This window comes from Astatotilapia calliptera, chromosome 11 (assembly GCF_900246225.1).
Source record: "Astatotilapia calliptera chromosome 11, fAstCal1.2, whole genome shotgun sequence".
Classification (NCBI taxonomy): domain Eukaryota; kingdom Metazoa; phylum Chordata; class Actinopteri; order Cichliformes; family Cichlidae; genus Astatotilapia; species Astatotilapia calliptera.
The window spans coordinates 23,881,398-23,896,104 of NC_039312.1; the positions used below are offsets into that span (position 1 = coordinate 23,881,398).

At 41.5% G+C, this 14,707-nt stretch overlaps 2 protein-coding genes across 2 annotated transcripts; both read right to left on the reverse strand.

Annotated features, from left to right (window-relative positions):
- On the reverse strand, positions 1-14,672 carry LOC113032432 (carcinoembryonic antigen-related cell adhesion molecule 5-like). Its single transcript, XM_026185354.1, has 9 exons — positions 14,627-14,672; positions 13,968-14,294; positions 13,192-13,470; positions 12,661-12,927; positions 11,705-11,932; positions 9,841-9,946; positions 9,502-9,533; positions 368-433; positions 1-162 (listed from the first exon to the last, which is right to left on the reverse strand). The coding sequence occupies exons 1-8, from the start codon at positions 14,670-14,672 to the stop codon at positions 387-389; spliced, it is 1,332 nt and encodes a 443-aa protein (XP_026041139.1). The 3' UTR covers positions 1-162; positions 368-386.
- Positions 802-5,686, reverse strand: LOC113032430 (uncharacterized). The gene is made up of 2 exons (XM_026185350.1): positions 4,383-5,686; positions 802-2,978 (listed from the first exon to the last, which is right to left on the reverse strand). Exons 1-2 carry the CDS (start codon positions 5,673-5,675, stop codon positions 1,356-1,358), a joined length of 2,916 nt encoding a protein of 971 aa, XP_026041135.1. The 5' UTR covers positions 5,676-5,686; the 3' UTR covers positions 802-1,355.
- Positions 14,673-14,707: the final 35 nt, after the last annotated feature.

A 14,707-nucleotide genomic window follows, 5' to 3' on the forward strand; every position in this document is an offset into this window, starting at 1 on the left:
AACTTCATATTTATTGTTGTAGGCAAATAATTTATAAACAATTTTCATATGTCCTGTTAAAATATTTTTATAATGACCCCAAAAAATATTATAACCAACAAACTAACAAAAACAATAACTTTTGTCTTCCCGGAGCAGATAGAGACTTCACAAATGTTTCATCTGCAGGACAAGAAAAGATAGACATTTTTTTCTAGCAGACAAACACTATAAACTGCATGCGAGTAGGCATTGGCTTTCAGCACTATTGGAAAAATGATAGATTTTTATACAGAGAAAAAATCTTTCACTCTTTTCCTTATTGTATAAGTATAATGTATAACAGTATTCTTTCTTAATAAAGCACAACAGTGAATTTAATACTTACCCTAAAATGGAAATACAGTTCAATTTTTCTTATCATTTGGGGAAGTGTTCTCATACACATGTTCTCCTGGTCAAAAAATAAGATTTTGATACAGTAATTTTATTTATACTTTCTTTATTTTGTTATTAAAAATGTGAAAGTTAAATAGTCTGTATTTGTATAGCGCTTTACTTAGTCCCTATGGACCCCAAAGTGCTTTACACTACATTCAGTCATTCCACTCACACACTGGTGATGGCAAGCTACATTGTAGCCACAGCCACCCTGGGGCGCACTGACAGAGGCGAGGCTGCCGGATACTGGTGCCACCGGGCCCTCTGGCCACCACCAGTAGGCAATGGGTGAAGTGTCTTGCCCAAGGACACAACAACCGAGACTGTCGGAGCCAGGGCTCAAACCGGCAACCGGGGCTCAAACCGGCAAAAGACGAACTGCCAACTCTTGTGTGTAAGCCGTGAGACCAGTTTTCCCGTGATTCACTCGCGTACGTCAGTTTGAAGAGGAAAAAGAACTCCACGGGACTCCGATGTGAAAAGATGTAACAAAAAATTTATTCCACGGTTTTGCATCTTACAGGAGTGGTCAGGTTTAACTTGTCCTCAACAAAATAACCTACTACGGTAGGAAAACCGTGTGGCTCTGTTCTACCCTGCTGCCCCGTATAGCTTATGCCGTGTTAACTCCTTTTCTCTCTCTCTCTCCCCTCCCGCACCGCATGCACTAATTTGCATACATCCGTGATGCCCGGATTTTACTATAAACACGAGTCTTTAAGGCACATGTATTCATGGTACTACATAACCTAGTTCCACCATAAACATGCATCTATTTCCTAAAATTATTAATTACACACACGAGCTTAACAACAGCGAAATATAAATACTAAAACATATGAACTATCTTAACTTGGCTCCCACATACCGGCCCCTAATTGTGACCCTATTACACAATTACCAAATTACACTTGTGGAGCCAAGGTACACAAACTTCAGTCTCTGCAGTTGATTACTTCAGTCCGATTCCTGCAGAAGGCAAATCTTCGTAATGGGCCTGTCCAGTACACTCGCGTCTTGGTTTTGATCCTAACCTGCCGCACCATTCCTGCCTTGTCTGAGATAGCATGGATTACTTTCCCTGTAATCCAAGAGTTGCGTGGGGCTGTATCGTCAACAATAAGCACAATGTCTCCAACCAAAAAGTTGCGAGATGGACGGGTCCACCTTTGCCTCTCTTGAAGTTGTGGTAAATATTCCCTTGCCCATCGTTTCCAGAATATTTCCGACATGTATTGCACTTGCTTCCATCTTCTTCTTGCGTAGAGATCTTGCCTGTCGAACAGTCCGGGAGGAAGAGATGGTTTGTTCCTGAGCAGCAACAGGTGATTGGGAGTGAGTACTTCCAGATCATTTGGATCACTGGACGCTTTGGTTATTGGCCGACTGTTAATAACGGCCTCCGCCTCACACAGAAGTGTATGCAGGCCCTCTTCATCCAGTGTCTGCAGCCTCAAGGTAACGTTTAGGATTTTCTTCACTGACTTGATCAATCTCTCCCAGACCCCTCCATGATGGGGTCCTGAGGGAGGGTTGAACGTCCACTGAATGCCTTGTTGTTTTAGGTGGTCTTCAATTTTGGACACATTCCATTTAGCAATGGCTCTTTTAAGTTCACGCTCTGCACCAATGAAGTTAGTTCCATTGTGAGAACGAAGGGTCTTTATCTGGCCTCGTCTGGCTATGAATCGACGGAGAGCATGGATGAAGGAATCTGTGTCCAGCGAGGCTGCCATCTCCAAGTGTATTGCACGAGTAGTTAGGCAGGTGAAAATGACTCCATACCTCTTCACCGTACTTCGACCACGTTTGATCTCGAACGGACCAAAGTAGTCCACTCCGCAGTTAGTAAATGGAGGGTCATCTGGCAGAACTCTGTCTCGGGGTAGGTTGGCCATTTGCTGCTGTCCTGCAATTCCATGCTCACGCCAACAGGCAATACACCTAGCGAGTATTTTTCGTACTGCAGAGTTGGCACCGGGTACCCAAAACTTTGTTCTCAACTTGGAGATAACATGATTGCGACCACTATGAGCCAAGTTCTCATGTATTTCTCTGAGGATAAGCTTCGTGACGTGAAGATCCTTGCTCAGGATTGCTGGCCGCTTAGCCTCCTCGGGTAGTGCTGCTCTGCTGAGTCGCCCTCCGACCCTAAGGATGCCTTGTTCAAGTACTGGACTCAGTTTGAAAAGACTACTAGTCCTCTTCACCCCCTGACCTTTAGAAAGTGCGCTGATCTCCTTAGGAAATGTCTTTCTCTGACAGTAGCGAATGATTGCTTCTTCAGCCTTCGCAAGGTTCTCTACCGTTAGCTTGTTGGTGTCCCCTTGAAACAGGCTGTCCTTGAAACCTTCCATATCCCTCTCGACTTCAGGTTGTGTTTTAACAGCACACAACTCCTTCCTTTTGGGACACAATTGCAGCAGAATGCTCTTGACTTTAAGCATCCATGCCACTGCCCTTTTAAGTTTAAACCAGGATGAGAAGTACTGCAGGAACTCCAGCACTACATCTTCACATTCCTTGATTGTACTAGCACACACCAGGTTACCCTTTACCTAGAGCTGGGCGATATGAGATTTTTTCATATCACGATATGTTTTTTTCATTTCAGGCGATAACGATATCTATCACGATATAAGCCAAATAACTATATTTGTAAGATTTAAATGTGCCGTTGCTCACAAGTAAAATGTGAAATAATCAGCAGCTTATTTTGATTTAAATATTTATTTCCCATAATAAGTTCAACAGGGTAGATGTACTTAAGGAACATGAGACTTTTTCAGATAAATAAAGGCAAATATTGCAAACTATACAAAAGGCAGCCGCTAAAGCGTTTAAGTTTCAAAATAGAACAAACGAAACAGACTAAATTGTCAATTCCACTTAGAAACAAAATATTAATTCTAAAAATAAATCTTAGTTTGTTTTACAGAAGAACAGACAAAACTGGCTAACTTTTGTCAATATCAAATAAACTGAGAACTAAAAGGAAATTCTCAATCTCTCCTTGTTGTATAGCTTAGCTTTTCAAACAGTTTTAACAGTTACTTTAGTCTGACAAAAGCCGAATGACGAATTAGCGCTTCCAGTCAGAGACTGTGGCTACGTCCACACGTACACGGGTATTTTTGAAAACGGAGATTTTCCGTGTTCGTTTTAAAAAATAATCCCGTCCACACATAAAGGCAGAAATGAAGGAAAACACTGCTATGAACATGCCAAAGCAGCAGGTGGCGCTAGATTCCTAACCGTGCAGAAATGTTGGCCAATCAGAAGTCTAGAAGCCTCGGTGGGAAAAAGTAAACAAAGCTGCGGCATAGAAGCAGAACCGAGTCGTATGTGTGGACGGACAGTAACTGTGTGTATATGTAAGCATTTAAACACTGCAGAGAGTAGAATTAACAGTAACAGTATTGTAGAAATTCATTTCACCGAAACAATAACGTGGCGCACAGTGTGACGCATGCACCAGTTTATTGTATTTCCAGACTTGCTTTCGGCACAATTTACAGTGCACGCTACTCTGTTTTTTGTCAGACTTGAAATAGCCGAAATACCTTCACACTACGGAACTTCTATGGCTCTTCCGTTCGACAATCTCTCCGGCATTGGAACCATCATCGGTTTTCTCTTCGGTCACGCTCGGTTGATTTTTCTAGTCGGCACACTCATTTCCTCCATTACGCGCTGGCTCCATTACCCGCTGGCTGCTTCCCAAACAAACACACGTGCGGCTTGGCACTTGTGCTGTACGTAACAAGTCACACGACGTGACGCTGCGGCTGTGATTGGTTCGGCTCTGCGCTACTTAATTTGGATTGGCTAACCTTTTTTTTTTTTTTTTTTTAAGAGGACAAGAGCGGCTAGGTCTATCGCGATAGCTTAATTTCTCTATCGAGTAAAAGTTATATCGCGATACATATCGTTATCGTTCTATCGCCCAGCTCTACCTTTACCTCTGGGTCATCTGTAGTCAGGCCTTCAACTGGGTGCACCTCTTCTGGCCACTCTTCCATAGGTTTGGTGAGAAAGTCCGGCCCCTGTAACCATGTGTGGGATTGCATGAAGCTCTCTGCTCGGAGCCCCCTTGATGCAAAGTCGGCAGGATTCAGTGAGGTGTTGATATACCTCCATTGCTCTGGACTGGAGCATTTCAAGATGGCATCCACACGGTTAGCAACAAAGGTACGGAATCTACTTGTTTGATTTCTGATATACTTGAGTACCGTGGTACTATCTGACCAAAATACAGATGGTTGGAGCGGAAGCTGCAATTCAGATGTCAGAACCCTGTCTATGCGTGCTGCCATGGTTGCTGCGGTAAGTTCCATGCGGGGAACTGTAATGGGCTTAAGTGGGGCCACTCTTGCCTTTCCCAACATGAATGCGCAGTGGACTTCGTTACGGCTGTTCCTCTGTAGCAAGTAGCTTACTGTACCGTAGCCCTCTTCACTGGCATCAGCAAAGTGTTGCAGCTGATTGTATACTGACTCTCCAAAGCCCACAGGTTTAAAACATCTTGGAACGCTTATGTTCCCTAGCTGGCGGAGCTGGGTCTTCCACTTGAGCCACTTGTGAGCTAGGTCTGCAGGTATGATGACATCCCAGCCAATCTTTCTCCTGCAAAGCTCTTGCAGAATCTTCTTTGCTTGAAGCGTGACTGGTGACAAGATACCCAGTGGGTCGTAGACAGAACTCACAGTGGACAGAAGGTTTCTCCGAGTGGGTGCCTTGTCTGGCATTACAATCTTGAACCTGAAGCTGTCAGATTGAATACACCATTGGACTCCCAGCGCTCTCTCAATGGGGAGTGTGTCCTGATCCAGATCGAGATCTTTAACCTCCGATGCCCTTTCTTCTTCTGGAATAGCAGACAGAACTGCTCTGCTATTGCTTATCCATTTTGTGAGCCTGAATCCACCCCTCTGACATACAGCTCTAAGAGTGTGGTATAACTGTATGGCTTCCTCTTCTGAGCTCACAGCCTTCAAACAGTCGTCCACATAGAAGTTGTGCAGGACTATGTCAACCGCTTGGCTGTTGGCTGGATCTCGGTTGTCTTCAGCACATTTACGCAGAGCAAAGCTGGCGCAGCTTGGTGACGAAGTTGCACCGAAAATGTGAACCGCCATCTTGTACTCCACCATATTCTGAGTAATGTCACCAGATGTCCACCACAGGAACCAAAGAAGGTCAGAATCCTCATCAGGCACCTTTACTTGGTGGAACATTGCTTCCACATCTGCCATGATGACCACTTCTTCTTGTCTGAACCGGATAATTACCCCCAGAAGGGTACTGGTAAGATTTGGTCCTTGTAACAGCTGGTCATTTAAGGTGGTGCCTCTGTACGAAGCTTGTGTTTCTTGGGATGGTAAACTCCGTGGTGCGGTAGGTACCAAACCTTTCCATCGTCACGATCAAGGTCCTGTTCTGGCACTTTCACTGCGTAACCGTTGGTTATGACGTTACTCATGAAAGCCGAGTACTCTGCGTGGAATGAAGTATTCCTCTCCAACTTCCGCTTTAGGTGTAACGCACGTTGCTCAGCCACTTTGCGGTTGTTGGGCATCTTAATGCGCTTGTTCCGCAATGACAGAGCGATGCTGTAATGTCCGTCCACAATAGTAGCTGACTCTGTCGCTATCTCCAGAAACTGCAAATCCTCTCTTGACATTTCTTGTTTCTCGTTTCTTTCACGCTCAGGGAAGTCACTTTTAAACTGCTGGTCCCAGAGTTCATCCAGTTTGCTAACTGATATTCGATTTGCTGCAACCTGAATCAGTCCGCATGATGCCCTTTGTGAACTGCTTCCTTGGAGGGGTTCGCTGATGGTCCAACAGAGCCTTGTCTTCACAGCATATGGACCGCCATTCTCGCTGGCTATAACTTGCCAAGGTTCAACAGCTTTAGGTGGATTAGCCCCGATTAGCAGTCCAATCTTTGCTTCAATCCTAGGTATAGACACCTGCTGAAGGTAGGTCCACCTGTTCACGTAGTCTTGAGAAGGAGCATTGTCGGCAGACGCAGGAATGTCACTGTGACTGTACATTTCTGGCAACTCAAAGAAGTCATTGCTGTCTAAGCTGCTTATTTCCAACCCAGACACAACGTGGCTACCGACGACCTTTTCCTCTCCCATTGTTTTCAGCAAAATGTTTGTCTTCCTGCCAGACAAGTTAAGCTCATGCATTAACTCTTCAGTACAAAAGCAGGCAGTACTGCCAGGGTCCAGAAAAGCATAAGTGTGTGTCACCTTTTGTCCTCTTTTAGGTTTCACTTGTACTGGAACTATTGCCAAAATGTGCTCTTTTTTTCTCTGCAGCGTGAGCAGGTGCTTCCATTTCAACAAATCCATTCACGATTGACTCTGTTTGGTCTTCTCTTTCTAATGATTCCACTTCAGAAGCTACCCTTTTGCTTGTAGCACTGGGCTTAGTCTTCATGTGTAACACTGTGGGGTGCGGTTGTGCACAAACCTGACAACTTGCCTTTTCTTGGTACGAACCACTCATGTGTCCCTGCTTAAGACAGCTGAAGCATAGTCCTTTAGTTCGCATGAAGTCAATCTTTTCCTTATGAAGTGACTTCTTCATCCTCTTGCACTGTTCCATGGTGTGCTCTTCACCACGACAGAAAAGACAGGGTTTGGAAAATGCACACACTTGCTTCCCGCTGACCTTGTTCCTTTCTTTAGAGGGTACGTCCTGTGTAGTGGTGATAGTTGCAGCTGCAGTGAATCCTTTTCTGTTTCCACTTCTCCTTTGCAACCTCTCATCCACTTGCCCTCTAACTTGGACCTTTAATGTGCTGTCCTTTATATCACCGAACAATGGATGCAAAACTTCTTTGGCCTGCTTATTGACAAACTCCGCCAGATCTGCAAACGTGACTCTGTGTTTTGCCTTGTCTAAGACCCCACAAGCATATGTTCTCCACCTTTCTCTCAGCTTGTACGGAAGCTTGGAAACGATAGCACGCATGTTGGCCGTGTTATCCAACTCCTCCATGTACTCCACATCCATCATTGCATTATGACATCCAGTAAGATAGAGGCCGAAAGCATGCAGAGCCTCTCCATCATCTGACTTGATGGTTGGCCAGTTAAGAGCCTTGTGAATGTATGCCACTGATATCTTGTAGGCATTTCCAAAGTGCTCTTCTAACAGTCTCTTAGCCATTTGATATCCATGTGTATGTTCCATATGAAGACAACTCCGTATCAATTCTCGTGGTTGCCCACTTGTGTATTGTTCCATGTAGTACAATCGATCCTTGTCGCTCTCTGTTCTGTCCTCCACACCATGTTCAAAAGCTCGCATGAACAGCCGATACTCTAATGGGTCCCCTTTAAACACAGAAATGTTCTGCGGGGGCAACGTAGCTAACTTCTGTTGCTTAGTTAGCGCTTCGACCACATCCTGTAGAGCACTTGGTGTCTGCGATGGCTGGGAGGTAACAGTGTGTGTTTGCTGTGCGTTTTGGAGAATGTTCTTCTTCTGCGCTTGTCTTTCTCGTGTGGGGGATGGGCTATTTGACTGCTGTGAAGTAAATAAATCTCCAACCTTATGCGATGCCACGTAGGAGTTCATTCCATCCCGAGTGGATACGCGACTGGATGCCTTGGATGCACGACTTTCGTATTCCGATAAGATCTTGATCTTTGCCTCATTTGCTGCAAGAGCTGTTTGTATTTCTAGCTCCTCCTTTTCAGCTTGGAGCTTAGCCTCCCTTTCCTCCAGCAAGCGTTTCTGTCTTAAAGACGATGCCTTAATCAATAAGGTAGCTCGCTCCACCTCTGCCTTCATGCGTGTGGACGACACCGATGACGAAGCGCAGGAGCCGCGTTCTGACAATGCCTTATCACTGTGTTTTGAGACAGATACATTAGATATGCTGTCAGATGGATCCACATCTTCATTGCATTTTTCAGTCTCCCCAGCGCGCATGGCCATCTTGTCAATCCAAGCCGAAGCTGTCTCAGCAAAAGCCTTAAAGGAATCAGCCTTAGGTTTAAACCATTTTTCCTGGTCTTTAGTTAAATCCTCCTCCGGCGTTTGCTGGAGCACCTCTTTAACATTTGTGTTCAAACCACAAAACTCTACAAACCGCTCATTAAAATCCTTCATTAACTGTGTTACTTCTGTTAGGCTGGTATCACATTCATTTTCCATCAGCTGGCGCACTTGTTTCACTGTGCCTGTTAATTTGGCTAGCTTGGCCTTCTGTAAATTGATAACACGTTGCAGCCTTTTCTCCATAGCTTTAGGTGTGATTTTCACCGCCCTAGCTTCCAATTCTGCTACTGTGTCTTCTTCTTCGTTGTTCATGCTATTAATTTCCCGAATAGCAACACCAAAATCCTTATTTTATCATCTAAAAATCATGCAGGTTGGCTACCACACAGTTCAGCATCCACCATGACTCAGCAATTTTTCCTCGTGAATTAGCTCCACTTACTCACGTTTGTTGTCGCTGCAGCAGCTCAGGTTTTTTGCTTCTTTAGTCGCGTCAATTACTCCACAACGAGCAGGTTTTCCTACAAATGTGTAAGCCGTGAGACCAGTTTTCCCGTGATTCACTCGCGTACGTCAGTTTGAAGAGGAAAAAGAACTCCACGGGACTCCGATGTGAAAAGATGTAACAAAAAATTTATTCCACGGTTTTGCATCTTACAGGAGTGGTCAGGTTTAACTTGTCCTCAACAAAATAACCTACTACGGTAGGAAAACCGTGTGGCTCTGTTCTACCCTGCTGCCCCGTATAGCTTATGCCGTGTTAACTCCTTTTCTCTCTCTCTCTCCCCTCCCGCACCGCATGCACTAATTTGCATACATCCGTGATGCCCGGATTTTACTATAAACACGAGTCTTTAAGGCACATGTATTCATGGTACTACATAACCTAGTTCCACCATAAACATGCATCTATTTCCTAAAATTATTAATTACACACACAAGCTTAACAACAGCGAAATATAAATACTAAAACATATGAACTATCTTAACTTGGCTCCCACATCTTGAGCCACGATCGCCCCCAATATTTTAAATGTATATTAAAAATATTACTCACCTGTATTATGTGTCTGTGGATTTTTGTTGGTTCTAAATATAATAAATGAAGCATTATCAAAGTCTTTCCACAAAGTTACACAAAACTGTAACACTAAACATTTATATTTGTTTAAAGCCAATCTTAATGATAAATGATAAAGACTTGTTTGTTCAAACAAACAGTGCACTGAAATACTTGCACCTCTGTGGTTATTTCATGAAATGATATGATGTTAAATTAATTACACATAACATTGCTAAGTTAAGCACAAGCATATGCTTTTGCTTATGTGTTTAGAAGTGGATTGAGTACACAGATTCAGAGACTAATAAGATCATTAAGAAATGATCCACCTACCTTTGCCTATAAAAGTAGTATCCTACACCACAAGCAACAGCAACGATGGCAAAACATGCGATTACAATCCCAGCGATACAACCTGCAGCACATTCTGATGATTGATCTGGGGAAGTTCAAATAGAGATAAAATAAAGATGACACAAAGTTGTCTCACCATCTCAAAACTCTCCAATAATTTCTCTCTTTGTTTGATTTCATAATTGAACAGGTTTCAGAGGACTTTTGGTCAGTACATTGCTGTCTTTGTCTGGAGAGCACTTGTATTTGTCAAAATGATGAATGCACTGTGTAGTTTCAGCAAATATTTTGCTGAAGATTAATGTTTTGATAAAGGGTAGTTAAGTGTTAGGATACATTTCCAAAATTTAGTTCATGGAAAATATTAAAACTATAGGCACACTGCAAAATCCAAGAGTATCAGAGCACACAGTTACCTTTCACATCAAATCCATACAATGCTGATGATGATGCTCTCTCAGTTACATTAATCCATCTTTGAGAAATGTGCTTCACTCTCTTAGAAAAGAGCGAGTGATGCTTAAAAACCTCTATTTTTATGTAGTCACCCAAATTGGTAATTATCTGCCCCATTTTTGATTCTGCCAACAACACTCTCGACAGTTAACTCATTCACTGCCAGCCATTGGCAGTGAATGAGTTAAACCCATTGACTCATTCACTGCCATTGACGTCTATAGACGTCAATGGCAGTGAATGAGTTAATTAGGAATTGCCTTTTTCAGCTCAGAAATATCTCCCAACTGTGAACTTTGTTGTCTAAATCTGAGTTAGAAATAGTTATTCATGCTTTTATTTCATCTTGCTTAGATTATTGTAACAGTCTTTTTCTTTGTTTGAGCAAAAGGAATCTTGACCGTCTCCAGTTAGTCCAGAATGCTGCTGCAAGGCTTTTAACTAAGACACGAAAAAGAGAGCATGTTACACAAGTTTTACGTTCATTACACTGGCTTCCAGTACATTTTAGAATTCATTTTAAAATCTTGGTACTGACTTTTAAAGCTTTGAATTGTGATGCCCCTGCCTACATTTCTGATCTTTTAGAACCCCACGGTAGTCCCATGAACACGTTTTAAGACCAGAGGAGATAGACCTTTTAGAGCGGCGGCCCGCAGGTTGTGGAATCCTCTCCCTCCATCATCGCATAACCTTGATTGTATTTATTCTTTCAAAAAGTAGCTCAAGATTCTTTTAATTAGATTTGTGCTGAATGTTTGATTGGGCTGTTTTATATGTATATCTGTTCTTATATTATTGTGAAGCACTTTGTGGTTTATATCCTGTGACGAGTGCTATATAAATAAATTGAATTGAAATAAAGAATGAGGTAGATCTGGAAGATTGTGTGGATTTAGAAGAGCAGGTCAAATTTAACCCCTCTGTAAATTTACACCTTACTGCAGTTTGTATGTTACAGTGATCCTGCGTAAGGGATTCTGACAACATCTATGATAGCAGAAATAAGCATTGAAATAAATAAGCATTTGAATAGGATGACTCCAGGACTCACTGGAGAGATTATGTCACTTGGCTGGCTTTCCCCAAAGGACCGAACACTATTAAAACTAGATGAACATGAACAGTTGGATAGAAGTCAAATTTAAGGTGTCTTTAATATTGATATGGATATTTTTTGGAACTTCAATTTGAAAATGTTCTGGTCCATCTGAAGGACACCTAATAAAGTAATACACACAATAAATGTGTTCATTGCATTAAATTAAAAAAAAAAACAATTGCAATGATTGATTAAATATATTGTCAGTAGTGCCAATATTGTACCTCAATATTATATAACCATACGTGTGAACAGTTAGTGTGAACTGAACAGCATGTTACTTACAGTTAACAATCAGAACATATTTAACTCCATCACTGCTGACAGGGTTGCTGATATTACAAAAATATTCTCCTTCATCTTTCCTCTTCACACTGTTAAAGGTCAACACTCTGTTATTGTCAGAAAGGGTCATGTTGTCAGTCAGGGTCAGTTTGGAGCCATCCTTCATCCAGTTTCTGGTAAAGACTGAGCCGGAAGCCTCACAGGTTAAGTTGACAGAGGTCCCCTCAGCTGGCAGGTTTGTTGAAGATTTAAGCAAGATTGAAGCACCTGATATTTTCTCTGTTTGCCAGGAGACAGATTTTTGAGAAAGAAAATGCACATACAATTCTTTACATACAGGTTAGAAACTAAGAGATAAGAGAGTTTTATCTGCTTGCTGGTGATGCAGACAAGACAGAACATACCTGTATGATCCTCTCTCAAAAAATGTAACGGTAAGTAGTGCTAAATACTATTATTTTTAATATTATGAACATTCTGATGATATGGTTCTTTAGCTTAACTATGTCGTAGCAATGATGACTCCCAAAGCTATTAAAATTACCTAGTGTTCCTATTAACTCATTATTAATCTCCAATGAGCAATTATCCCATGGTGATTAAATATATATTTAAAACAAGTGGATAACAATTTATTCATGCTTTACTTAATTGCAAATAAAAAAATACCCTCAAAAATGCCATTCTTTCAACCTGAAACCATAAATGAACCGAATAATGTTTACTACTTGTTAGCATGTCAGAAATGAACTGAAGACTTTTTTGCCGGCTTGTACAAATTGTGATAATGTTAGGCTAATCGCATAAAGCTCACAATATGTAATGAAATCATAACCAACGTTGTTATCATAACAGCCACATGTTAAACAAAGAAGAATTTATTTAACATGTGGCTGAGAATCCAGAGAGCAAAGAATGCATGAATCTTACATTTTTTAACAATAAATTTGGCTCACCCAGCACAGTGATGGCTGAAGGCTGAGATGTTTGAGATCTCAGAGTTTTGCTGTTAAAGGCCTGACAGCTGTAGTTTCCACTCTGACTCATCTGAACATCCATCAGTCTGAGCTCTGATCCAGTATCAGGCAGCTGATCTCCATTCAGAAACCACTTAAAGTGGGCAGGAGGTCTGGATCCAACTGAGCAGGTGAGGCTGATGTCTGACCCCACAGCAAAGTATCCTTGTGGAGGAGATGAGATCAAATCCATATTTTCTGGACCATCTAAATGTAGAGGGGACATAGAAAAGTTACGTTGGGTGGATGAAAAATGTAAAAGTATGTTACATTCAGTTTCTCTTGTGAAATCGTAAAATTATTCACAATTCACAATTATTCACAATTCACAGAAAAAAGATCTCATCCATCTTTTATTCAGCTTATCGGACATATCTAATGTTCTGAAATCTAAAATGATATCTAAACACCCTGATGCTTGTGTGCAGATGTTTTCAGATAAATTACTGAACATTTACTTTAGTAACTCACAGCTGATGGAGAGGTTTACTGGATCACTGATAACAGTACTGACAGGATTGGACACACGACACCTGAATGGTCCCTGGTCAAAGCGGGTCACAGTGATTATAGTCAGACTGGAGCCTCCATCAGTGAGCTGAACTCTGTCACTTGCTGTAACCTCAGAGCTGCCGTTCAACCAGAGGAAAGAGAGAGAGGGTCCAGAGGCAGAGCAGGACAGAGAGACAGAACCACTGAACTCAACCAAGTCTGTGCTGCTGGAATTTACCAACACACTGGAGACTTTCTCTGTGAAAAAACAAAAAAAAAAAAGTAGTTGTATTTTTTGGCATCAACAATAGAAAATAAGCATTAAAATTACAAAAAATCTGATTCCAGCGAAACTTAAAATAGAAACAATATATTTATAATTAAACCTTAAAAGAAGTACTGTACCAACCAAATGCTTCAAATACTTGAATTCACATAACTGACGATATCAACTCCCTTTAAGTGACTATTCTGAACAGAATCAATGAGATTAATTGAGTTCTCAGCTCGTTCTTTATCGTATGGGGGTCAATAAAATAAATAAACCATTCAGTTTCTTTCAGCCACTTTTTAAAGTCTTTAATATCACAGTCTTAAGAATAAGACGAGTTATTACAAGAATGCATTACTGCAGTGAGTAGAGATGTAACAGATATGTACTAATCATTACAGGTATTTTTACATGTTCAATATATTGTAAACTTGCTTAAATATTGCAAAAACACTTAAGCTGTTGAATTTCTACATCTGCTCACCATGTATCACCAGAGTAGTACGTCCATTCAGGAGTGTTCCATCGTGTACAGCATTAACAGTGTATTCTCCAGTGTCATCCAGAGTGAGACTCCTGAGCTCCAAAGACGCAGTAGATGGGAAGAAGGTGATCCTGCCTTCATATTCAGGTCCAATAATGTTTTCTGCGTTAATTACGAATATTATTATAGGTGTAGATACATTAAAACTCCAGTTCACAGATGAAAACGGTTTCTCTGTTGGAGACATTGTTGTAGTGAATATCATTGTTCCTCCTACAGCTGCATTCAGACGATCATCAGGCAACACACCAACTCCTTCAGTGAAACCTGCGGGAGAAGAATAGAAAAGTGCTGTTGTTACTCAAACATATAAAACAGTTGTGCAATATGTAAAGATTAGAATGAAATATGGCAGGTCTGAAGAGTTTGAGTTATTTTCATTAAAGTCTAATGTCTGCTTTTCCAGATAATACTGCACATAATTCTGATCGAGTTTCAGGAACTCGCTCAATAATCGCGTGGTTATTAAAACAGTTAACCAGCTGTTGCTTATGGTGACTTTCTGCTATTCTAAGCCCTTGGCGAACAACCAAAGGAAAAAAATGACTTTTTGTAACGAGACCATAAGTTCTGCTGAACATCTTAATTTTGAGACTTACTTGCAAATGCCACAAAGACAACAAGAAGCTGTAGTAACAAAGCCATTAATTAAATATCCTGGAGTGTGCAGTTAGTAATGT